At 27.4% G+C, this 26,252-nt stretch overlaps 1 protein-coding gene across 1 annotated transcript; it reads left to right on the top strand.

Moving 5' to 3' along the window:
* The first annotated feature begins 1,569 nt into the window (after positions 1-1,569).
* On the top strand, positions 1,570-22,886 carry LOC100203081 (uncharacterized). The gene is made up of 7 exons (XM_065791414.1): positions 1,570-2,014; positions 9,475-9,571; positions 9,702-9,839; positions 11,711-11,816; positions 14,080-14,182; positions 15,842-15,995; positions 22,338-22,886. Exons 1-7 carry the CDS (start codon positions 1,701-1,703, stop codon positions 22,782-22,784), a joined length of 1,359 nt encoding a protein of 452 aa, XP_065647486.1. The 5' UTR covers positions 1,570-1,700; the 3' UTR covers positions 22,785-22,886.
* Positions 22,887-26,252: the final 3,366 nt, after the last annotated feature.

Raw genomic sequence — 26,252 nt, 5'->3', positions numbered from 1 at the left:
ACACCGGATTGCAACTTTTTTATGAAATATTCCACGTAAAACATCGCGTTGTAGATGTTTTTTTATTTATAGTTGTTTGATTGTAGCGTAACAAAGTCTGAGCCATTCAAGACTAAGCCAAGACGCGCACAGCGTCTTAGCCATATATCTGGCCCTATATATGACACCTGGTCTCCTGGTAGTTGTTAAAGTTTAAGCAATATCATGTAGCCAACCGAGTGTAGAAATTTCAAATAATTATTTTGTAAATGCTTTTGAGTTAACTCGTCGCTAATTAAAGGTTAGAAACTGTTTGAAAAAGCATATATTGAATTTAAAATTAAGAATGTAACTTTTAAAAATAAATGCCCTGTAGGCTTAGACAAAAGAATTTCATACATGTGGTATGTGCCGAAGATTTTGATTAAAGACATTCTCTCCAGTATTTCAACGACACCTTCCAATTTAATATTTTGAAAATTTTCAGTTTTCAGCAATTTATTGTTTAAAATTAAAATTGTTTCAATGTTTCTCTTTAAATGTTTATTTGCATTTTTGTTTGCAAAAAATAATTTAAAAAAATAAATAACTACAACATTAAGTAATAAAATGTTACAAAGTACAGCGTACGATAATTAAAAAATAAATAGCGCGATAATCAAAAAATAAATAATCAAAAAATAATCAAAAAATAAATAATCAAAAAATAATCAAAAAATAAACGATAATCAAAAAATAAATAGTACGATAATCAAAAAATAAATAAAATGTCAAGAAAGCTATAGTTAGTTTTTATTTTTAAAAGAAAAACTATTAACAAATAAAAAATATCATAATTATGCAGCATTGTAAAAATAGTCAATTATTTCTTCCACTCAAAAATTAACACTTATTTAAAAAAATTAGACTTTAATATTTAGTTGGAATTTCTTTTGTCAGGATAACCGTGTAGAGAAGCGTTCAGCTGCGAGGCGTCGTTTCTAACAGAACTTTTGTTGACCATTGGATGAGATCACGTTAAATTAGTTAATTAAATACTTACGATAAATGTGTTTATTATGCATATCTGTACTGATAAATTAACGAATTCGTTTACTCAATTTTTATGCGTTATTTTGTCTATATTTGTAAAAAAACGCGTTTTACATAAATTTTGTAATCAATAAAAAAAGTGTTTTTTATCGAGTAATAGCAAATATCTAACTATACATTATCAATATATTGTGTGATAGTAATTCGTTTTGTATATTGTACTGTATCTTTATTTCAATGTTGTCATATTGTAATAGACCGTATAACTAATGCAATTATTACTGTATGTACTTTTTTGCAATAATAACCCATTAACATTTATCTCACGCAATTTTTTCTCTTTTGAACACACAAAATCTTCTAGAGCTTAGCACAAAATTAAAATATTGAAAAAACTCAATCAAATTTCATAAGTTTTTTAACTCTCTACATTTATTTGAACAAATGCTGGAGCAATTTATTCATGCTTTGTTGCACACCTAGTTATTTGAATTAGAGCAATGGAATCGAACAAGTGTTACTAATGAAATACAACACGGACTAGAAACGAAACTAATTACGAGATTTCCACGGGTTAAACGCCACGTCGGGTTACAGCCAAACGTGTTCTAATCACGTGTTGGAAACTAGATTTGTATGTACACAAACTGATCAAGCGTGGATAAGTTAAGTTATAAAAGTTAAAGAAAATGCTGCAAACAGTTATACAATTACAAAAAAGGACAGAAGAGTGTTACAAAATGAATTTTATAATTTTAAACTTGTTTTATTTTATACTTGCTGCAAACGTAGAATCTGCACAAAATAGCGATGATAACTTAAAGACTTATCAAAAAATAGTCGAAGTTATTAAGCTGTCAAACAAACCTTTCTTGAGTGACATCGGTGAAAAAGACGATCTTGTTAATTGGTTTTCAAGTGAATCTTCATCAATATGGGAGCAAGTGAAAAGTTTTACAGAAGAAGTCATTGCTCCGTTAAATTTTACTTCTACGCTTATCAGGTTAGCAAATAATCCCAATACTTAATTAGGTTAGCCGTTACTTTTAATAGTTTCCTGGTTACTCATTATTCCTAAATCATTATTTGTAATTACTCACCATTATTTAGTATTTTTACTTTGTTTGAAAACTTATTTTTTTTAATTCTTTGATTTATTGTTTTATTATTTTTTATTCCTTTCTTTAATTCATTGTTTTATTAATTAGCCAATATTATACGGTATAGTATACAACCAACAAAACTTTGTGAACAAAGCATGCATGTAGAATTATCTACAGGAAAAAGTAAGGGGAGCATACTAAAACCCTAATGAGAGAGATAGAAATGAGAAACTTTTTATAAATTAAATACTTATCAACACCTAATTTTTATGTATAAACGTCCTCACTCCATCTAATTTTATTTTTAAATTTAAAAAAAAATTAATAAAAAGTATTTTCTACGAACAAATCAATAAAATTATTTCCAATTTCCAAAAATAAATAAATAAGTAAACTGGGTATTTACTGGCATTTTAGGACCTACGTTAGGATATTACTTGTAAAAAAAACTTTTGCAAATATGGTAAAATTGTTAAACTTATTTAAGTTTGGAACAAAAAAAAACTAAGTAATTTTTCAAAATAAAAATTCTGAATGCTGGAAGTATTTCAAAAAAATCTAATTATTGAATCGTTTATTTCAGAAATCCGTCGATTAGCATTTTTTTTTTAAACTTTATTTTCATAGATTATTAACAGCCAACTTTAGTCATAATGTTTTTAACAGAAACACATAAACTTTTAACCTTTTCAATAGGTTGCATTTTGTGTTGAAATTTTGTTTATTGCAAAACCCTTTAAAAGAAATTAAATGGCGGCTTTCCGCTTTGCATTCATCTTAGTTCGTTCTCATACGTAGTAGTATAGATATCTTACATATTCACCCAGCGGGCATAGAACTCCTGCTAGACGTCTTTTGGATATCCTAAGGAATTTTAACGTCCATAAGACGTTGTATTGATATCCCATGTACGTCTGCACCCGCTAGGCACTCCCTTGTTTTGGTCCCCTTTGACTGCTGTGAGTAAGAGATTTGATATCTACAGTTTTTGAGGTTATTGTTACTGTTTAGTATTGTGGTAAATTTATTATAAGTTAAATAAATAAATCGCTATTTTTATTAAGGTGGTAGCAGGGGAAAAACATGCTTTTTTTCAAAATATTAAAATAAATAAAAGTATTTTATTTTAATAGTATAAACGATGAAAAGAAAAAAATTAACACTTATTGCATTAAAACTTAATAATGAGATCATTAAATGTACACGTCATAAAAAGATTCTTGACCTATTTTGATATGTTATTCCCAACAAGGATAATTTTGTGAAAAATGATCAGAATCCCTTGAAATTTTAAAATTGCATTCTTTACTAGTAATACTATGTTCTGAGCGAGCCATAAAAAAATAAATAGTTTTCAAACGCACCAGACTCACTGTCAAAGTTTTAATTTCATAAAAAAGAAAATTGTTTTTATGTAAAAGTCATATTGCTAGCCTATTTTATAAAAAATTTTAAAAAGTGCTTCGCTCAGAACACTCTAAATAGAACTAGGTAACACCATAAAAAATTTCTGCTCATTAGCTTTGTCCAATCAAAAGTTATCCTTGAGAGACCACAAACATTATAAAAAGTTATAATCAAGAAAAACCTAATCGAAAAATCAAATTAAAAAAAATAAAACATTAAAACTAGTCAAATACCCATTTTCTATGCCTAATTTTTTAAAAACTGGGAAAAATCTTTGAGCACCACCATTGTATGCAATAACAGCAGATGCAACTGCAGTTTTAAAAACATCATTCCCAATGTATAATCTTTTTGGGCACCGTGTCCATATCAAATTGTTCAAGACTCATTGACATTCTGTGTCTCACTTTGTAAACATTTTGTCAAAAGTTCACGACTAAGACCTCTGTGAGAAATTTTATCACTTTGGTATTTGCACCAAGAATCAGAGCAACGTGGACAGAATTGATGTCGGATTTCTAAATTTAGTTCATCTGTTGTATGGTGTAAAACTGCAGCAACAGCCTTTTTTCATCCCATTAAGATTGCCATTATTTTGCTGTATTGCCATTCCACCATAGTTTTGAAGAGTGTTCATCACTTTATTAGTTAAACGACCTTTCCCTCCCCCAACGCTTTTACTATCGGTCAATTTTTTACCCTTGTAATCGGCTTTAAGTTTACAAAGACGTGTTCGAAAAAAAAAACGCTTTTGGACATGTCTTCTACATTCTCCTTTGGTGATGGTATGACCTGGATATGGATCTGATTTACAAATTTCATCAAAAGATTTTGATGAAATTTGTAAATCAGATCCATCTCCAATAAAGAATGTGTATCTTAGGCAATGAAGACGTACAGATCGAGCAAACTTTTTTTTCATTCCAACAACTTCCATATATTCAGCACTTCCAACATGATTTATTGAACATACGTGAGTTTCTTTCCAGCTGTTATATGCATCTAAATTACCTTTTTTCAGCTCCTACGTTTCACACTGTTTACATTTTTTTAGATAAAACTTCTGTGTCAATGCATTTCCTTTCTGAAATCAGTGTAACAACACCATTCAAGGAAAAGTATCCTCTTTTTTGCCACGCACCATCACCACTAACTTTAGCATCAATAATAACAGCAGAGTTATCTACAGTTTTATTATAATGTATTTGTTTGGCAGCTTCTTTAAATTGAATCTTGTGTTGTTTGCACATAAGCATTGTGCAACACACTAATAATTTCATAATATGTTGTTTTGGCCATTGGTAGTGGCATATTCTTGCAAGAACAAAATATTTTTATTGCACTAAAATCTTGATCAATTTTTCTAAATACAGCAATTGTTTGAATATTTATTTCAAAACTCTTTCTCCTTTAACTAGGATGCAACCAACTGCATTCTTTTGAAGAATAAAATATTATTTTTCAATCACTTTCAGTGCATGAAACATTGAAAAACTGGCAAGATCAATCTTCTTTGATAAGAGAGCTTCAATGTTTATCGCTCGAATACAAGCAAGGTATCGTCCAACTATATTTATAAGAGATAAAAAACGATCACTGTCTATAAAAATTTGGATCCACGGGTGACAATGGGAGAGTCACATTTAGAAAATGAAATATTTAATTTTTTTCCAGAAGCTGATTTGTTTTGACTCAACTCATTGTATATTATTGTTGATGTATTGACGTTTAAAGTTTTTGTAGCAAACCTTTTTTTTTTCCTTGATCGTAATTTTATTATATCTTTTTTCAGAACCTATTTCAAGTAATGATAGCTTTATAATTAAAAATATTCTGGTTTTTTAAACTAAAGGAAATAAGAAGTAATAGTACAATCTTTATTTAGCAGAACTGAATTTAGAACGGTTTTAGGGGCTTTAGTATATAGCTTATAGACTGAATTTAAAAAATGTTTAAAAAAACAAAAAGAAGCCTTAAGATGAAAACTAGATGTCTAGATTAGGTATCAATCATGAGATACATCAAAAATAGTCGTTGCTAAGGCGGTTGTTATAACCACAAAACTCAAACAACTTTATCTAGAAAGAGCAAGTTTTGCTTGAATGCATAAGTTTTTTATATCACACGAGTAGCGCCCGTCAACGTGTGTTCTTTTAAAGACATAACCAAGGGTAAAAAAATATATAAGCTAAAGTGGTGTAGCATTGACACATCTTTAAAAATTATATATTTTTTCTCTTTATCTGACAAAATTATTTCAATGTAAAATATTTGTTTACCAATGATAGTGCAACTATAAACTGATAAAAGAAAATTAATGAGCCATGTAATATTATTGATTGATAATTGTTGTTGGTGTGCAACTGCCAAGGTTATCCTCTATATGGGTTAAATTTGACATTAGTATATTTTGTGCCACAAATGTTCATATACATTGCAAGAGGTGGAATTATTGTTGTTAATTTGGTGAACAAAACAGAGGAAACATTTTGAATATATACTAGCACCAACCTACTTTTTCGTTTTAAATATTAGCAGCATTAAAAAGTTGTAAAGTTGCAATGGAAGTAAAATGAAATTTTATTGTTTGAAAGATGTCAATTAGCTTTAGTTCTGATAGCGTCTACTTGAAAATATAAAAAAGTCTGTTAATTTATGGTTAAAATTTTTTTTTCCAAGAACTGTCAGACTATTAAGCTCTACAATTACAATGACTAAATATCTGACTCCGACGAAATCTCGCAGCGTTGAAAATTTTTGCTGGATTTTTTTTGCTGCAGACATTTTGGTGTTGCGTTTAATTTCTGAAACAACAAGATAGTTTTTTAAATCATCAGGTTCTGATGTTTTGTTCTCGCCAGTATTGTGCTACAGTATTTGATGTGGATTTTAACTCGTTTTATAAATCAGTTGTCATTTGATGCATTGGTACATTTTTTTCGGATTTACTTTTTTAATTTAGGGTGTGCTTTATTTGATTCTAGTTAGTCACTCACATGTGATCGCGAAAGATTCATCAGTATAAAACATTCCGCCAACTTTTGCTTGATTCTTGGCCCGTGGGGGTGACCTTAGCCTTCCTGCTAAAGCCGAAATATACGCTTAAAAATAAAATGCAACAAAAAAATCTTAAATGCTTAGTATTGTAAAAACACATCATTAAAACACAATTATATTATATTATTAAATTGTTGGGGCATACAAAATACAAAAGATTGTATTATGTATGCTCCAACATTTCTAAAGGACTTTTTTTTTCTTTTGTTTTTTTATCGAAATTTGAAACCCGTGTCGTCGGCCCTGTTAGTGAAAGTTAGAGGGGTGACATCAAAAGTTTATGCATTTGATGTGATTATTATCTCCGCTTGAACTATCACCTCACCAATTGAAAATTCAAGACGAGGTTGCGCTTTCGGGTAATCTCAGACACCAACCTAAGTGCCGCGACTGAGTTAAACCATACTATAATATCATTTTAAAAACATCTGTCCAGCAACATCTATAATTATAATGATGTATAGCTACCTCTGTCCAACAATATCTGTAAATACACGGAAATATAATAACATCTGCCCAAAAATATCTGCAATTTCATTGATGTCTAATAACATCTGTGTAAAAAGTATATGATTACAGCAGATGTAGTTACATCTTTTTTATTATTTAAGTATAACAACATCTTTGCAATTACATCTGGAAATTTTACAAATGTGGTTACATCTTTTCAATTATGTTATAAATAACTACATCTGTACAGTTATATCTGTGAATTATACAGATACAGTAACATCTTTACAATTTTATTTCAATACAACTACAGTTTTTTATGAAATTATTAAATAACATTGCATTATTTTAACCAGATTTAGTTACATATATGGTTTTATTTCAGATGTAATTACATCTGGAAAAAATAATAAATATAAATGCGTTATTTTAACCAGATGTAGTTACATATAAGATTTTTTCGATATAATTACATCTGGAGGAAATACTTCTAGATGTAATTGGAGAAAAATTACCAGATGTAGCTACATCTTTTTAAAGATGTTATTAGGGGTCATTGTATTTTCAGATGATATTAGACAAATGTGGGAGTAAAAAAAATACAGATGATCTTGGACAAAAGTGTACAAATGATCTTGGACTCTACAGATATTGGAGAATCCAAGATCATCTTGGACTCTATAATATACTGTAGAGTCCAGGATCATATGTAGAGTCCTATATATGTATATATATATATATATATATATATATATATATATATATATATATATATATATATATATATATATATATATATATATATATATATATATATATACATATATATATATATATATATATATATATGTATATATATATATATATATATATATATATATATATATATATATATATATATATATATATATATATATATATAAATATACATATATGTATATATATATATATAATAGAAAAGATGCTGTACACACTTGAGGTGTGTTGAGTCTTAATTACGTAAAATTAAGACTATGACAGCCGATTACAAAAAATAGTGTTCAGAAACCAAAATATTTATTGATGCTGTTTTTAAAAAGGTTTAAGTTATCTTTTTCTATTATCCATTGAAGAAGTAAAAATTAACAATATTTTTCCCTTTACAGATCTTATACATTTGAATCTGATCACTTTATCTGTATCTTTAATTTTTCTTCATACGATTTGCCCCTTAAAGATTTGATTCTTGTTGTCCTGTGTTGCACGAGTTCAAGATTCTCATTGTCCTTCTTGCAAAATTTTCTCCAAACTGTTGCTCCATATTCCAAATGAGGACTTACTAATTATTTGTATAATAACTTTAATGAAAGTTCATCTAAATATTTAAAAGAGTTTTTGACCATGCCTAATTTTCTGATTGCTTTCTCTATAGCTGAATCAATATGATATTTCCACTCTAGATTATTTGAAATAAAAATCCAAAGAACTTTTTCTATTGTTGTTTCTGTTAAAACAGAGTTGTTTAATTTATATTCATATTTAGGATTCTTTTTACCAATATACATGACTTTACATTTTGATTCATTAAGTTTAATTAACCAATAGTGATGTGCCATCGGCTAATGCCGATTGTGGCTAATAATAGGTTTAATGTATTTATTTAAGGTTATTATAATAATATTAAGGATTTAAATTACTTATTTAACATGTACCTATTCATCAGAAGTGATTCGACCTACTAGCCTATGCTATTGGTAACCAGCAACCAATTAATTGGCTTAACTATTGGCCAATTAATCAGTTGATGGCATTGGTTGATTAATTGGCATAGTCTGATGCATACCTAATATTAAGATATTACCTTTATATACATACATTAAACCCTATAAATAGCCTCAATTAGCCTTTGACGATGGCAATACATCATTAATGAAGATTACAAATATAAGTGGTCCGAGTACTGAATTTTGCAGTACTCCACTAATAACCATCTTTCTACTTGAAATATATTTTCCACCTTCTGGGTTCAATTTGACAAAAATGATTTACACGAATTTAGCAAAGATGATTATATTTAATATAGATTATCTTTAAAGATAATCTAAAGTTCTAACAATTTCTATTTTGAACTTTAGATTATCTTGAAAAATTTGAATTTGGTTTTTGATTTTGTTCGAAGATCAAAAACCAAATTCAAATTTTCATTTGATAGCTTTTTATTTAGTAATACAATTTTTAATTTTAAAACTTTCTTGGATTTAAAAAAATTGTTTTGTTTTTTTCGGTTGCAAGAGTAGTGATGGGAGGGAGGGGGGATCAAACACTCCCATATGTTTATAAGTAGACATATCTGTTGATAACTCTTACATTTTTCAAAATAAGTTGATTGTTTCCTACAGTCACATGTTGTTTATTGACTATTTTTATTTTTGTTTGTATCTGCTTAAAATACTCTGCATTTTTTTAGTGATATACAAGATGAGGTGGAAGCAATTTCAGGATTTTTAGAAAAAGGAAAAGACTTAAAAATAAAAAATGATTTTTCAAATTTTCTTTCAAAAAAGGTTTATATATTTTATATAATAAAATAAAATACAGTAAATATATTAGTTCATTAAATGTAAAATAATGTCTATTAATTTTTTTTTATTTCAAGAAAAGTGTGTTTTAAGTTATACTCATTTACAATTATAGGACAAGTTCTTTCCACAAACCATATCAAGCAATGATTTGGTTTTTGATCCAAACTGGGTCGTCTTAGTTATTTATTATATGCGAGCCTCTTCATTAATTCATTTGGCACTTATGGATCCTAATCGTTCTAAAACAAAGGTATTTATGTAATTAAGTAAAATTAAAATGAAACTCTTGACTGAATCAAAAAGTAAATAATTTTTTTGCTTCAATTTTTAGTAAGTTTTTTTTTTATAGAAAATGTAAAAATGAACATGACTACTTAAAAGAGGGTTGAGAAATTATAAAAAATTAATAATTAAGTTATAAGTGTAAAAAGTTAATTAAAATTTGCTAGAATGAATTGAAGTTGAGTGAAAAAACAGAGTGCTATGCAATGAATAGCACATTTACTACAATAAAAGATTCCCATGATGATTTTGCTGATAAAACTATATGTTGATCAATTCATATATTTAAACTGAAATAACAAAAAAAATAAAAAATAAAAATAAAGAAATTATAAACCAATTTATAAAATCATTTTTATCTTTATAATATTTTATTTATATTACTTACTTATAATATTTATTTTATATTACTTATACTTATAATATTTTTTTATATTACTTACTTAAACTTATAATATTTATATTTATAAAAATCAATTTATAAAATCATGCTGTATATTAAAATATTTTTAAAAAATTTGAGGCAAGTTGACTTTTTACTCTGTATAGAATAAGCAAAAGGGATCTACAGTTAAGAAGGATTCTTGTTTTGATTTTTATTTGTATGCTTGTAACATGAAATAAAATAAAAAACTCTAAAAGATGAGCAAGGCGGCTGTGCTGAGATTAATGTAGCACTACTAGTGATGTGGTTAGAATTGATTTTGATGCCTATGGAGATAATGGTTGTTTTTATGATTTATATTTACCTAAATTGTAATAAGTCATGAAAAACCAATTATTTTTTAATTTTTAATACCAGCTAATTTTAATAGTTTATAATTAATGTTGTGTAAATGTAAATGATTATATTTGCAGTTAAATTACCTTTTAATTGTTTATATTTTATATAATACTTGTATAAAGTATAGAAAGTATTTTTTATAGTCAATTTGTTTAATTTAGGTGTAAGAGTTATATAGTTGTTTCTAAACATATTAATGTTTGTGATTTTTGTTTTATAAGTAAAATTTAGTTACGAAGTTAAAAAATTTTAAAATTAATAAATGCATTTTGTTGGTTTCAAACAAAAATTAGTTTCAATTACACAGGTCAACAAAAAATTTTTTTTTCTGGTTCCTAGCAAACAATTTGTTTTTTGTATAGCATTTCTCATTTTGATTTCAAATATGCAACTCTTTTTTTACCATAATGTCAAGTTGTAAAGATTGTAAAGAGGTTCAAATCTTAAGTATTTAGGGTAAAGTCCCTAATATTGTCGAAAAAAAAGTTATTCAAAAGTATGTCAACCTGGGTCTCAAAAGAAGCGTATTTTCATAGAGATTTTAAAAATATTATTCACTCGTAATAAAAATAAGTATTTTTTGTATTATTGCTAAATAACATTCTGTTAAAATCTTTTTAAGAGTCTTTAGCATTTTTTCACATAAATTTTTTGTCAATAAATTTTTAGGAAAAATATTTATAATTTCTAAAATCTCTATGAAAATACGCTTCTTTTGAGACCCAGGTTGACATACTTTTGAATAACATTTTTTTCAACAATATTAGGGACTTTACCCCAAATACTAAAGATTTGAACCTAAATATCTTTACAACTTGACGTGATGGTAAAAAATGAGTTGTATATTTGAAATCAAAATGAGAAATGCTATACAAAAAACAAATTGTTTGCTCGGAACCAGAAAAACGTTTTTTTTTTGTTGACCTGTGTTATCTAAAAAAAGTATTTATTTCATTTTTCTAAAATCTAAAAACCTGATCTAAAAATTAATCTTGACTAATAAGCCATGTTTTTTTAATTCAAATTGTTTTTATAAGAATTTTTTTTCTTTTTAGAGATTAAATAAATGTGCTCTTCATCGTGAATTAGAACTACTGAGAGATGATGTTATTGGAGCAGCTAAACATCTGTATAAGTTAAGATATCAACACACCATAAAAGGTTAGCAATAATATTATTTTTTGTTGTATATAATTTAATTTTAGGCATGTGTAGGAGGAGCTTCTTAAATTTTGGTAGTAATCCTAACAATGAAAACAAGAAGTCCTGATCTGTAAAATAGGTTAATTTAGAAAGGGTGTTTAGTTGTAAAAAATTGCTTCAATACTTCCAGAATGTCATTTTTAAATGAAAAAATATCTTTATCGAAATCCAGTCTAACCACACAACTGTTGAACTATTGGAGATAAACTTAAATAAAAATGATTATACACAATAAATTTGCATTATATTTTCATAAGTATTGTATATAAATATATAATATAACTTACATTTATTATAATAAATACATTATATGACTTTAAAATAGCTTTTTATTAATAACATTCAATATTGCTGCTAAATAATATCATATTTTTTAATTTAATGTGTTATGCTATTTTTTTATACCCGAGTACTTTTTGATATGAAATTTTGACATTATGTGGTTAACACACAAAATCTTTTATTTAAATAATGAAAGCAAAATCATTTAAATATACTTTGATGGCTGGTGCAATCATTACAGTTTGTTCCAAATAGTGCAACCTGTGATGGTTGCGCTATGGGGCTTTATTAATCATAACATATGAAAACTGTTATTATACATTTAATGTAATGTCCACTGTGGAAAAATAACGTCCAACCAATGGTCAATGACTGCTCAAAATCATCAAAACTGCTATTTTAATCTCCGAAAATGAATTCTTGCTGGACATGGTTTTAAAAAGCGAGATTTGAAAAATAAACAGAATGTAATTTAGAAAAGTATATACTAAAATTTCATAATACTAATATAATAAACAAATGCATATACTAAAATTTCATTAAATCATTTAGATTTAAAAAAAAGGGTTTACAATATGTTTAATAATAGTACAATATTTTACTGTGTATGTTTACTATACTGGGTATGTTTCTTTATAGTGTATGTTAACTTAAATGTGTATTTTACTATATTGTGTGTACCTTACTTTTTTAATAAATGGTAGTTGGAAACCTAAAATAATTGCTGGTAAATTAATACAGATTTTATTTTTGCAATAAGTAATTTTTTTATTTGTTACTCTTTTTTTAAAAATAAAAAATCATTTGTTATAAAGCTGCAATTACATTTTAAAAGTTAAAAATAAAAATTAACAAAAAATGTAATAAAATTTTTTCTGAGAATGTTGAGAAAGAATAAAATAAGTTTATATTAAATATTATTGATTAAGTGTAATATTTAATTTAGTTATTTAAAATTAAAAAAAACATTCAGTTTAATTTGGTTAATTTTTTTTTTAAGAGTTAATTTCACAATTGAACTTGTTTTGTGGTAATTTATTATATTGCAGTAGTTTATGTCCTTGAAAAAATAATAAAGAAAGAAAACATTATAAAATCAGTTTCACATTTAACTAATGTGTTAAGCATTTTTTATTTAAAACAAAACACCAAAAAGATCTGCTTGCCCATTATTATTGTTTACTAATAAATATTATTAATTTTTATTTATTATTACTTATTATTTTTAAAATTTAAGTTTCAAGCTGCATTCATCAACTGATATAGTAGTAGTCAAAGCAAAGTATGCATGCATTGATTTAGGAATAGGCTTAGCTGAGTCTACATACATAGACAGACATAAATAGGAATGGGCACGGTTAAGTGTACATAAATAGACTGAGTTTGATTGGAATAGAAGCGTATAAAGTGTACATACGTTGACTAAGCATTTATGTTTAGGCAGGCAATCTATTAATTAAAAAAAAGTCTTTTTTTAACTCTACCAGAAAATAGTTTATAAAAATAAATAATTAAGTATTACTATACATAATTTAAAACCAATCACTGTCGGGATATATTTATTACATTTTAATTAATAATTAACTTGCGGTGCCAATAATTATTCTTGGAATTACATTCCACCACTTCGGCAATTACCGTTCGCCTTGATTTTTAAGCAATAAGTTAATTTTATATTTATGTTTTATATTGTGTTTAGTCATGAAGAACTATTACCAAAAAAAAAAGTCAACCTAAGAAAAAAAAAAATTTTTGTCCGAAAAAAACAAATAACTGTCATTTTGATATGTCAGCCGGTTAAACTGTCATTTTGATTTGTCAGCCGCTTGCTTTTGATTTCTTATTTTTCTAGCTGAATGTCATTGCTTAGGTTTTACCTTTGAATCTACAAAATTTTTATTATACTGTATTTTATATTCAAATTAATGTTTATTTTTAGGTGCAGGTATTGGAAACTTGAAAGATGTGCCTGAAGGCATATTGCTTGATACTTCAATGATTCCTAAATATAAAAAATCAAGTGACGCACAAGGATACTTATCGTAAATATCAGTTTTTCAGTCATTTTAATTTGCTAGTATATAGTTTCTTATATATTCTCAAATGAAACCAGAATACAATGGAACATCTTTAACTAAAACACTGAAATTTTATACAAATAAAAACAGTTTTTTTGTTTTAAAGCTTATTTTTTGATTGTAACTAAGTTAAAATTCATTTAAATTCATTTATTCATAAGATTCATTATGCATATTCATATAATTTTTAAACAAAATATATATAATCATATATACATACATTATTTTTTACACTTTAAGCTTCCGTTTTTCCTCAAAAGTTTTTTTTTTTATGTATAATAATTTTTATTCTTATGTAAATTTAGTAAATTTATTATATATTTATATTTGATAAATTTAAAATATCACCACCCGTAACCATCTAAAACACTGGGAACTAGATATAAAAAACTACTTAAAACACTGAGAACTAGATATCAAAACTAGAAAAACTAGATATCAAAACTAGATTAACTAGATATCAAAACTAGAAAAACTTGATATCAAAAAAATGATTTATCTATTTATATGTCTACTTATATATAAACCATATATAATACTGGGAACTAGATATCAAAAACTATTTCATAAATTAGGAACTATATGAAATACTAGGGTTTGCATAAAATTTTAAACTGCAAAAAGTATTAGGAAATATACAAATCATAAGGAACTCTACATAACACCAGGGTCTACATAAAATATCAGGAACAACACAAAACATCAGGAACTATATCAAATACCTGGAACTATAAAAAATAACAAGAGCATTACAAAAGTAAATGTTTTAAGGAACATTAAGTAAGATACATCAAAGTTAAATTCAGTTGAATTTATGCTTTGTTCAATGAATTCATACATTGATTTTAGACTAATCCAAAGTTTTGATTCTGATAAAAATATTTTGAAGTTTTACAACTTTCATTTTTTCACTATATAGTTTATGACAAAATATATAAGAAATGTATAAGAAATATTACTCACTAATTACTAAATTTTTAAATAAAATAAATCTAATTTGGAGGTTCTCATTCTTTTTACATAAGTCAAAAAGATATTGAAAACACTTGATTGCTTGTTCTCTACACTAATTTGTTCTGGGAGTTTCCAGTGTCAATGGTTCCTGATTTATTATCTTTTTCACTAAATTTAAAGTTTTTTCGTGAATGTGCAGTTGCTACATAGCTTCCAATAATAACTTTCATTGCACATTTGGTCAGAAAACTAATATTCCACCCATCTGTAAGAAATGAATTGCAAATGTAGAGTAGAGAATCTCTTCTTTTTGGTAGAATAATAAATGCCAAAAGAGCTAGTATTGCTCAGAATCCCATCTTGCATTATAATTATAGTTGCATGCAATATATACATATATATATAAATATATATATATATATAAATATATATATATATATATATATATATATATATATATATATATATATATATATATATATAAATATATATATATATATAAATATATATATATATATATATATATAATATATATATATATATATATATATATATATATATATATATATATATATATATGTATATATATATATGCATTAATTACATGCATAGATACATATATAAAGTATATTTATTCATGTAAATTTATACACTTATATTATTATTTAGCTTCAGTGACACTTTTTCAAATGATAAAGTTTCAATTTCCTTGCCTCATATCAAGCATTTTTACTTTGATCTCATTGTGAGAGAAAGCATGACTTCTATGATTGAACGAATGGTTATATTTTACAACAGCTTAATTGGGAGCAACTGTGATGAGGTTTACAGTTTGTATTTGTTTATGTACATGTTTGTCTGAATATATATATATATATATATATATATATATATATATATATATATATATATATGTTTATTTATAAATATATATACATATATATATATATATATATATATATATATATGTATATATATATATATATATATATATATATATATATACATATAGACAGATAGTTGACCTTTATAATTTTGATGTTTATAGCACTCTATATGGCTATACATTTAGAGCTTGGTGTAGATGTTGATTAATTAGTTTAAAAAAAAAAGTTTTTTGAGAAGGTAATGTTTATGGGTGTGCAAAAGGTTTTAATAATTTATAAAACTTTAATGAAATTTTTTAAATTTAGTTTTTCATCAATAGAAATTAGTTCATTAATATAATAGAAAAAAGTTCCAATAGTTTGAAATGCACAATAATGTTTTTTAATGCATGCTATAAATTTGCTTGTCTTCAAGAAGTTTACTTTCTTTCAATTTTTCAAATCAAGAACATTATATAGAAAATTATTGGAATCATATTAACTTTGAAACAGGCAAAAATCATAATGCTTGAAAACAAAACATTGCTAAAGAAAAGGAAAGTTGAAGGAAAGAATTATGCTTAATAATAGTAAAAAATACATTAGGCAATTAAGAATAATCATGCACCTGTAGAGCAATATGCTTTGATAAAATATCAGATAATATGAAGTTGCAGCTTTTAACAGCATTAGGATAAAAAAAAAACATTTTTTTTATTGGAAAGCAAGTTTAAGTCAAATCAATTTAAAGACATAGGTCTAACTTTGGGGTTTGCCCTAGGGATGGCAAAAATACCGGACATTTTCAATCCCGGGATTCAGGATTGAGAAATTCGTCCTTGGGAAATCCAGGAGTGAATAGAAAAAAGCGAAATAGTAGAAAGTGAAACTTAAGAAGAACTAACTTTTTAAGTACTCATCAAACACTTAAAAATGATTTATTTAATAAAATACAATTGAATTTCTTATAGATATAACAATACCTTAAAATGGTTACACAATGATAAGTAAAAAAAAATAAATTAGAAATAATGTAAATATGCATGAATATACATGAGTTTTATTTATTTTTGAAAGTACCACCCTAAAATATCAAAGCATCAATCATTTCATTGCGTAATCGTATTTGATTTTTTGAACATAAACCAGAACTGAAAATGCTTGTTTAGACTCCACACTTGTTGGCCGTATAGATAGTATATAATCATATGTTTTTTAAAGGTGATCATATCTTAAGCTACCACTTTCAAATAACAGCATTTCTTTTTTAATCTTAAAAGTTATACTTTTTACCCTTATAGGTTGTGTCGTGTTGCTGCCAATCCTTTTTCCGTGACTTCCTTTAATTATTCACTAATTGTTTTGACATTATTATCACATTTGTGGCTTGAAAAAGCCTTGTTCAACTGAACACAACTACCACTAATTAAGTCTGCTGCTGTTATTAAATCTACCGAGTTTAAACACTTTATCAGATTTATCATATTTTTTTGTTTTGGGCTTATGTGTTTTGGCACAAAAACAAGTAACCTGGCGATGGAGATGTACTAAGCTCCTTAACAATGTTCTCTCTTTAATTTGATGACTCAACTCATCATACAATTGTTTTCCGATTTCAGATTGTTGTTCTTTTATTTTTGCCAACATAAACTCTAATGCAATGCCAATGGATATTAAAGTCGCGTCTTATTGAACAAAGTGCTACTACAGTTGTTTTTACCGGTGTCAAAAGTACTACTAAATCAGATATTATTCTACATTCCTTTTCATTTATCTTAATTAAATCATCGATGTTGGAATCTAACTCTAAATCCAGAACCTTTTTAACACCATAACTTTTTTAATTTTAACTTAACAAATTGGTCTAGCAAAAGCAACAAGCTGCTCCATCGCAATCCATGATTAAATAGATGACCTTTCCAAACTCAGTTTTGTAAATAATTTTCATTTTTGTTTGGGCAACTTTTAAACATTTTTACAATTTTCCTGACTTTTGTTATAACGGTTCCAATAAATTGGTACTTTAACTTCAGATGTTTTATTAATTATTAACCATTTAAATCTGGAATATAGCCTTCTCTTAATAAAACAATTTCTACTTTGAATAACGATAACTAAAATTTGTTTAATAAACCTTATTTTTTTTAATAACTTCATTAATTAAACGGAAGTTAAATAAACTTTTGTAATTTAATAAAACTTCTGTATTTTTATAAATTCATTAATCAAACGTGTTGAAAAAATTGAACAATGTTGAAAAAACTTGTTATTTTAGCATTAGTAATTAGGTTGATTGGACATAAATTATTATTATAGTGGATTAAATTCACACACACATTTGATAATCGTGAGCGAGACTAGGTTTTTTCAAACCGAGACGAGACCGAGATGAGAAGTTAGTACTTCTTGTGAGACCGAAAACGAGACGAGACGAGAAATTTAACAATTTTTGAAAACAAATTTATTAAAATCCAAGTAAAAAAATGTAAACATGGTTTTGACAAATAGACACAAATGACATTTGTTAAATGTAAACAACTTTTTCAAATATTAATTCAGAATTTTTTTGCCAAACTTTTCCAACAAGACAATGTTTTCTCTGATTAAGATGATTTGTTCTACTTTTTCTGGGTGTAAGTTGTGTCTGGATGATTGGACGACATTTCCACCTGAGCTAAAAACTCTCTCTGATTTAGTTGAACTTGCTGAAATAGCTAAAATTTGTCTAGCTAATGAAGAGAGTTCTGGCAATGTATTTGAATGCAATTTCCACCAATCAAGAATCGGAAAGTCTTTTTTGGCATCAGGGAGATATTCATACTGGCACATTTTGCTCAAAATAGGATTCAGTTCAGATGTTGGCTCTTGTGTTTCAATCTGACGTTTAACTTGCGCTTCAGTTTTGAATTAGGGGACAAATCTGCTGAAAGGACTCTGGCAACAGGTTGGCACTCAACATTATCCTTAACCTGTGAGGCTAACCATTCTTTTGTTGTTTGAAATTTTTTGAAGAGCTTCAAGTGAAGTCCCTTTAAAGCAGGATTTAAGTAGTTTGCTGCAGCACTCAATAAGTTTCCAGTGTGACAAAGAGGAAATCTTTTCTCAATGCAGCTTTTCAAGTTTTTTGCATACAAGACACCGTAGCCATTTTTCCATTCGTCTCAATAAATTGATCAATTTTGTCGTGGATTAAATAAAGAGAATCGGCGACAGTGTTAATTGTTGGAATAGACTCAGCCGACCATGTTTCTGTAGCTTCTTTAAGTGGTGCCAAAATTTCTACTGCTCCCTCAATTGATTTCCACTGTGATGCACTGATGTTCTTTGAAGAAAAAATATCTTCATTTGCACATGAGCTGATAATTGCACTCTTTAGATTTAGGACAGAAGTCATACAATCCAGTTCAGTATTCCATCTTGTGTCAACAGATTGGCATAACTGTCTAAAATTGATTTCTTGAGCGTCTGATTCTGATTCAAGCAACTCAGCTGCAACTGTTGACTAGTGAGTTAAAGAAGCCAAATCTTTGCATGTTTGCAACGCATCATCCATTCCAGCAGTCATTCCAAATGACTCTCGAACTGCACATTGCAAAATATGATTGTTGCACAAGTATTGGTCAAGGCGCTTTGACAATTTGACTGCAAGTTTCATGTTTCTTGCCTGGTCGTTCACGCAGTACATTGGCAAATCACCAGGCAAATTTAGTTCTTCTAAGAAAGAATCCAGCTTTCCTTCAATTAAGATACTTGTGTGTCTGCCTGGGAACTGTTGGACATGGGGTGTCCAGTGATGTAGTCTCCAATTTTCGTCAATAGCATGAAAAGTCCAAGAGATGTAGCTGTCCTGAGCTCTAGAAGTCCAAAGGTCAGAAGTAAATGCAGCACTTTTTAGATTTGGCGTAATCTCCGTTATTATGCTCTTCATTCCAGCTTGAACTTCTCTGGACCGAATTGAAAGCTTTCTTGAATATGTTGTTCTGTGATGAAGGCTCAGTTTAGGGTTTGCAATGTCAAACAATTTCTTGAAACCTCTTCCTTCGACTGCTGAAAAGGATGCCAGATCAGTGCAAAAGTAATCCAGCATTGCAGAGTCAAACTGTTTTTGAATGGAATTGCCTTTGTCATATTTGGACTTTGTTTCAAGCATTTCGACCATGGTTCGTTGTTTCTTCTTAGGAGGAGGATGAAGAGAGTCGTCAGTTTTTTCAGAATACTCAACGTAATCTTGGTTGTGTTTTTTTTCGAGGTGACGATGACGTCCGCTTGTGTTTCCATCTTTTGTTTTCAAAGACTTTTTGCACGCCTTGCATTCAGCACCGTCACTTGTTTTTTGAAAATACCTCCAGATTTTGTTTTTTCTTGGTGACATTTTTGATTGTTGAAATGAGGCAAGAATATTTCTTTTCAATATGAACAATATGTGTCAAGTTGAATTCCACTTGTAAACTAATGAAATTAAGTCGAAAGTGCACCATTTTATACATAAAGTTTTTGTATTTAAAATCTAATTAAAAATATTTAAAATCTAATTAAAATTTTTTAATTAAATTTTTTTTTTAAATCTAATTAAAAATCTAATTAAAAATTTAATTTGTTTTTGTCAAAAACAAATTAAATTTTTAATTAGATTTATTAAAGTCAAAATATTAATTAAAAAAACAAATTATTAAGCATTTTGTAAATTATAATAGTTTTTAATTTGGAAAATAATATAATATTTAAGTCTCGTTCTACTTCTCGCGAGAATTTTCTAGTTCTTGTTTCTTACGAGAAGTCCCATTTCTCACGAGAAACGAGAACGAGACGAGATCTCGCTCATGGTTAACATTTGGAATTAGAATTAGTTTAAAAACTTAAAATAAAATTATATATATAGGCATACCTTCTATTAAAATTTTCCCATCAGCAAGCGCTAAAATTTTATTTATTTATAATAGTATATTAGTTTTAATATTATCCTATATATATTTAATTATATGTTTAATATACATATTTTGCAGAGAAGTAATAATGTTTTTAGTTTTTATTTTCAATAAATATAAAAAGACAGAATAAAAAGAAAACATTACAAAGATAATAAACAGCTACTATACCAAAGACTATATTTACAATTTATGATGTACAAATTACTTTATTAAAAATTAAGCTTAAACCTTTTTATCATTTATTTTTTTTATGAAAACCCTGAAATCCCGGGATATTTTGGATACTAATCCCGGAATTTCGGGATGGACAATTTGTACAGAATCCCGGTATTGCCATCCCTAGTTGGCCCAAAACGTTCGTTTTCTTGTGTGTATACAATGAAAGGGAGGAAGGGAAAGCAACGAAGTATGTAAAATAGCTTTTTTTGTATTATTTGGTGTGGGTGGAAAAAGTGTTTAACGTTTTGTGAAATTGTTGCAAGAAAATATTTCTGCTCCAAGAGGTAACGCAAACACAAAAACTGTTCCAACATGATGACAGAAGGTTTTTTAAACCCAAATGATGTTCAAATAAATTCTTTTCCAAAGCGAATTTTCCTTACGGCAGAACTAAAAATTAAAAAAAAAAAGGAAATGGTATTTGTCTCCCGAGTTAAATATGCGAAAAATTATCTCCCAAGTTAAGTATGCAAAAAAACTCTTTCTGGAAAAATACGAGCCTGCTATTTTTAACAGTTTGAAAAAAAAGCCAGATATACAAAGCCAATAGTTGTGTATGATTATTTTTATTGTGACTATAACACGCTTTATTCATTTGGAAACCCTCGATCTGATACCTGCCAATCATATAAACAATTAGAGAAACTTGCAACAGCAGAAGCTGCTGAGTTTATAAAGGTTTTTGTACTGAAAAAGAAGTATACGAAAAAAAAGCCATTTACTTTTGAATACAAGTAAAAAAAATATTGCTGAGGCGAAGACAAGTAATAATGAAATACAGTTAAAATAATTTAATATATTATAATAAAAGTAATACAGTTGCTAACATTTGATAGTTATTTATCATTTGTTATTTGTTATAAAAATAACAATTATAATAAAAAGTATTATATATTTATTTTATCGTTTCTTATTTTCTTTGCTAAAAAATAACAGCAATAAAAATTTAATGTTTAAAATGACTAATTTAATTTAATGTTTAAATATAATTTTAAACCTAAATTAATTCATATACCTAAAATACTTCAATACTATATAGCATCGTAAATCTGAATTTCACTGTTCTTTAGTTTAAATTATATTTTCTCTTTAGTGTTCATATTTTAGTGTTCAGTTTAGTTGGGAGTTTTGTTATTGTTTTACTTTTATTAGATAACGGCTGAGATTGGATGCCAGTGTCCAAAAATGATTTTAAGTGAAGAAGTTCGATTTGCTTATTCTGATGATTGTTATGGTGAAGTTCAAAATAGAGCTATCAAATGCAAATTGCCTTGCTTAGATTATGATGAAACAAACAAATATATTTGTGTTTTTGGTTCCGCTCTTGAAACTGGTTCGTGGTACGTAGAAGAAGTGAACGAATCTATAAGAGAAGAAAATCCTGATCGCTATAGCAACCGTGCTTATTGCAATCCTCCAAATCAAAATGATTGGGATCAATGTATGAATGTTCAAAGTCTAAACAAAAATGTGTTAGTGCTAAGTGAAAAATCAGCCGATAAACAGAAAAAGGTTTATCCAAAATCGCAAAAGAAACCTCCTCCGAAATCACGCATTAGTTCAGCTGCTTTAGAATCTCTTGTCGGTGGTGGAAAATAAATCCTTTTATAATAGTTATTCAAACTATGTAATAATCTAAGAATTATGTCTCATTGTAAAATTATTTTGAAGATTGAAACTGTTATTACAGTTAATTCTACACCCTTTTGCGATTTTTTTTTCTTTGAAAAAACAGTTCAAAAGGGAGCAGTATGGTCTCAAAGTCCTACAGTTATCTATGAGGTTTTGAAAAAAAAACTCAAGATTGACGCCCCTTTTAAATTAAAACAAAAACCTATTTAGTGTAGTTCAATTTTAGTTTAGTCTGTAAAATGCCAATTGCGAACCAAAGCATATTTTACGGACCGCAAGGATAATTTTTATGATATGAATTTTCTTTAATACTAACCTTAGATTAAAACTTACATTTTTGCTTGAAGTTCCTTGAGTACTTAGTCTACCAATAGGCGTCATGTTTTTCAAGGTTTATTTGGCTAAAGCAAAGTTTTAACCTTTTTTAAAAACAGTTTTTTCGTTTGTTGAGAAAGCTCTCTAAATGTGAAAACGGTCTTGCGTATACTTCAATGATGATTAAAGGTTTGTTGCGGTAGTCGGTAAAATGAAAAATTTTTTGCGAGCCATAGTTCTATTGATTGTTAATGATGTAATATTTTACGTTTGCCGTTAAATTGTTTATTTTTTTACTTATACTTTATATTTTATGGACTACAAATAGAAGCAAATTTTATTTATATTAAAAGAAATACAATTAAATTTAAATAAAACATATAAAATTCCACTATATTTAATTTAAATTTTAAAAAATTTATGAGCAAACATTTTTTTAAATATCATAACTGTAGTGGTCATTAAAATATAATGTTTTGTTCGCAAAAAAGTTTGGGTTTTACCAGTTCGCAGTTCGCATTTTACCGACTACCGTTTGTCGCTTTGAAGTTTAAAGTTTACTCAATTGGACTTTTACATTTACAGATTTGCACTTGAAACTCTCAATCCTAAACTTTTCTAACAAAAATAATGCTGTTTTCATGTTGCTATATAATATATAACAATTAATAGAAACCTATACATTAGCACAGAAAATTTATTAGACAACTCACACTCTTACCAACAAAATTGAAATACGAAAGAAAAAATCTTTATGACAAAAAAACAAACTACAACGTTATTTACTATTATACTAATGCAACACCTCTTTGTACGTCAATAATGTAGATTTATCTACAGTACTAATGTATATTGGTGTATATATAGACCAAATGATGCTGATTTAATAAAATATGTCTCTGAATCCTGAATTTTAGCTCATAGCTTAATTAGGAAGCCCCTACGATAACGTTAATTGTCGGAGGTTGAAATCACCGACACAATTATCGGTGATATATACTAAAACACCCACTTTAAAGAACATATATTTTCTACTTTGCAGACATTCTACGGTTTTTCAAATCATATGGACTTGTTATTTTCCGACAACAGTAATTCTATTTGTATTTCAAAATGCTGTGTCATACATTACGGTCAAACCAAATATCATTAGAACTAGTTTCTGCAAAATAAACACAGAATCAATTAATGCCTAAGAAGCTTCACTAAAGAACATTTTTTACATCAAAACCTCGAGTGAAGCACATGTATTCAAACAATTGTCTCTTAATCCTTACAAGTTCTTGACATGCTAAAAAAGACTTTCATTTTCATTGATGAAAGTATGACTTTCGAGTTTTATAAAGTGTTTATAAGACCGCATCTTGAATATGGAGTGTTTATTTCGGCTCTTTATTTTAAAAATGATATGGCCTTGGTCGAATCTGTTTAACGCAAGGCAAAAAAAAACGGGCTTCCAGCTTGAGGTATCTTTAATACTGCTAAGAAGAATAAATCTACCATCATTTGAGCTTCAGCGCCTTTGATGCAATTTAATCCAAACCTTTAAATTAATACATCGCTTTGATATTATTAATGATATATATCCGCCAAAGTTTATTAACTTCTTGTCTCATGGTAGCTATTCTAAAACAAGGCGTGATTATTTTCCAAACCGTCTTCCAAGACACAATCATTTGTATAATAGATCAGCAAAGTTTTGGAACGAACTACTTGAGCAAATAACTTTCCACTCCACTGGACCTTCTGGTTGTTTATAGTGGAGTGTTTTCCCTGCCCGCTGTGTGTACACATTATATGTAAATGTACGGGAACAACTATATTAAATAATAATAGTAATCTGAGCGCGTTCACATTAGTGAGGTTTCTAGCTCGTAGTAAATACAGTTTACCTGGGCGAAAAAACATAGGTATAAAAATTTAATTGTGGTAAAAAGATGAGAAGCTCATAAATCTTAAATAGCAAAAAAAAATTGGTCTAGTAAGTGATGTTGATGATTCTCAACAGATTAACGCCAAAAAAGGCATTCTGTTGATAAAAAACAAACGGATGCTTCAAATACGTTAAGCTTTTTTCGTTAACTCTTCTGTGTCCTTTATCTGATAGTGAGATTCTTAATTAAAAAAGCCAAATAAATAAAAGGTATTACTTTTTTTATTAAAAAACAAAAAAAATTAAGTTACATGCAATAGATCGACCAGACGAAAAAGTAGATACTTCTGTTAAAGTTGTAACAGCTGTTTTCGATGACATTTCTTTAATTCGATTCCGCAAATGATTTCTCAGCTTCAAAAAGAAGCCAATAAGGATAAAAATGTAAACAAACTTGAGTTGTAAAATTTCCGGAAATTTTCAACTCGCAAAATTTTGGAAATTTTGGAAATATTCAAAAAAAGATTATTTTATAATTAATGGGTAAAATTTTATGTCTTAGTTAGGAGACTTTTGACTTTAAAAAGTCAATATATTAAAAATTGGGGAGGACGGGGGTTTGGAATCCGTAAAAAGTTCCGTTTCTTAAAAATAAAAATAAAAGAGGTTTCTTAAAAACTAAAAATCACCTGACTGAATTTTGTCAAATACCCGACGAGCCAACTAAATTCGCGAAAATATATATATATATATATATATATATATATATATATATATATATATATATATATATATATATATATATATATATATATATATATATATGATATATATATATATATATATATATATATATATATATATATATATATATATATATATATATATATATATAATTCTCAATGGCATATTATGACATATATCGTGCATTCACATAACATATATTACAAATATTGTATACAGAGGCTTTTTTACGGGGGAAGGGTGTGTGTTCACTCCTCTCCCCCCTCCCACCAAAGAAGTTGATTTCAAGTTATAATCGTTTTTTTTTACAAGTTTAGTCGGATAGTCGGGTATTTGACACAATTTAGTTAGGTAAATTTTAGTTTTGAGGACCTTTTTTTAAGGTCGGTAGTTTTTAAGAATTTACCCCTCCTCTCATAATATTCGTAGAATTGCCCCTGATCGTATGTGTCATATATGTATATATTCATGCATATATAATATTTATTGTGCATTAGTAACTA

Source organism: Hydra vulgaris, chromosome 02, assembly GCF_038396675.1.
Source record: "Hydra vulgaris chromosome 02, alternate assembly HydraT2T_AEP".
NCBI classification, from domain to species: Eukaryota; Metazoa; Cnidaria; class Hydrozoa; order Anthoathecata; family Hydridae; genus Hydra; species Hydra vulgaris.
The sequence above is the reverse complement of the archived record's forward strand: the minus strand, read 5'-3'. Positions and strand labels throughout refer to the sequence as shown.

Excerpts from the sequence above, each read along its gene's own strand:
- LOC100203081 (XM_065791414.1), top strand. The coding sequence starts at position 1,701 with ATGCTGCAAACAGTTATACAATTACAAAAAAGGACAGAAGAGTGTTAC. Across the intron at positions 2,015-9,474 it reads TTTACTTCTACGCTTATCAG|TGATATACAAGATGAGGTGG; the intron begins GTTAGCAAATAA and ends GCATTTTTTTAG. Across the intron at positions 9,572-9,701 it reads CAAATTTTCTTTCAAAAAAG|GACAAGTTCTTTCCACAAAC; the intron begins GTTTATATATTT and ends TTACAATTATAG.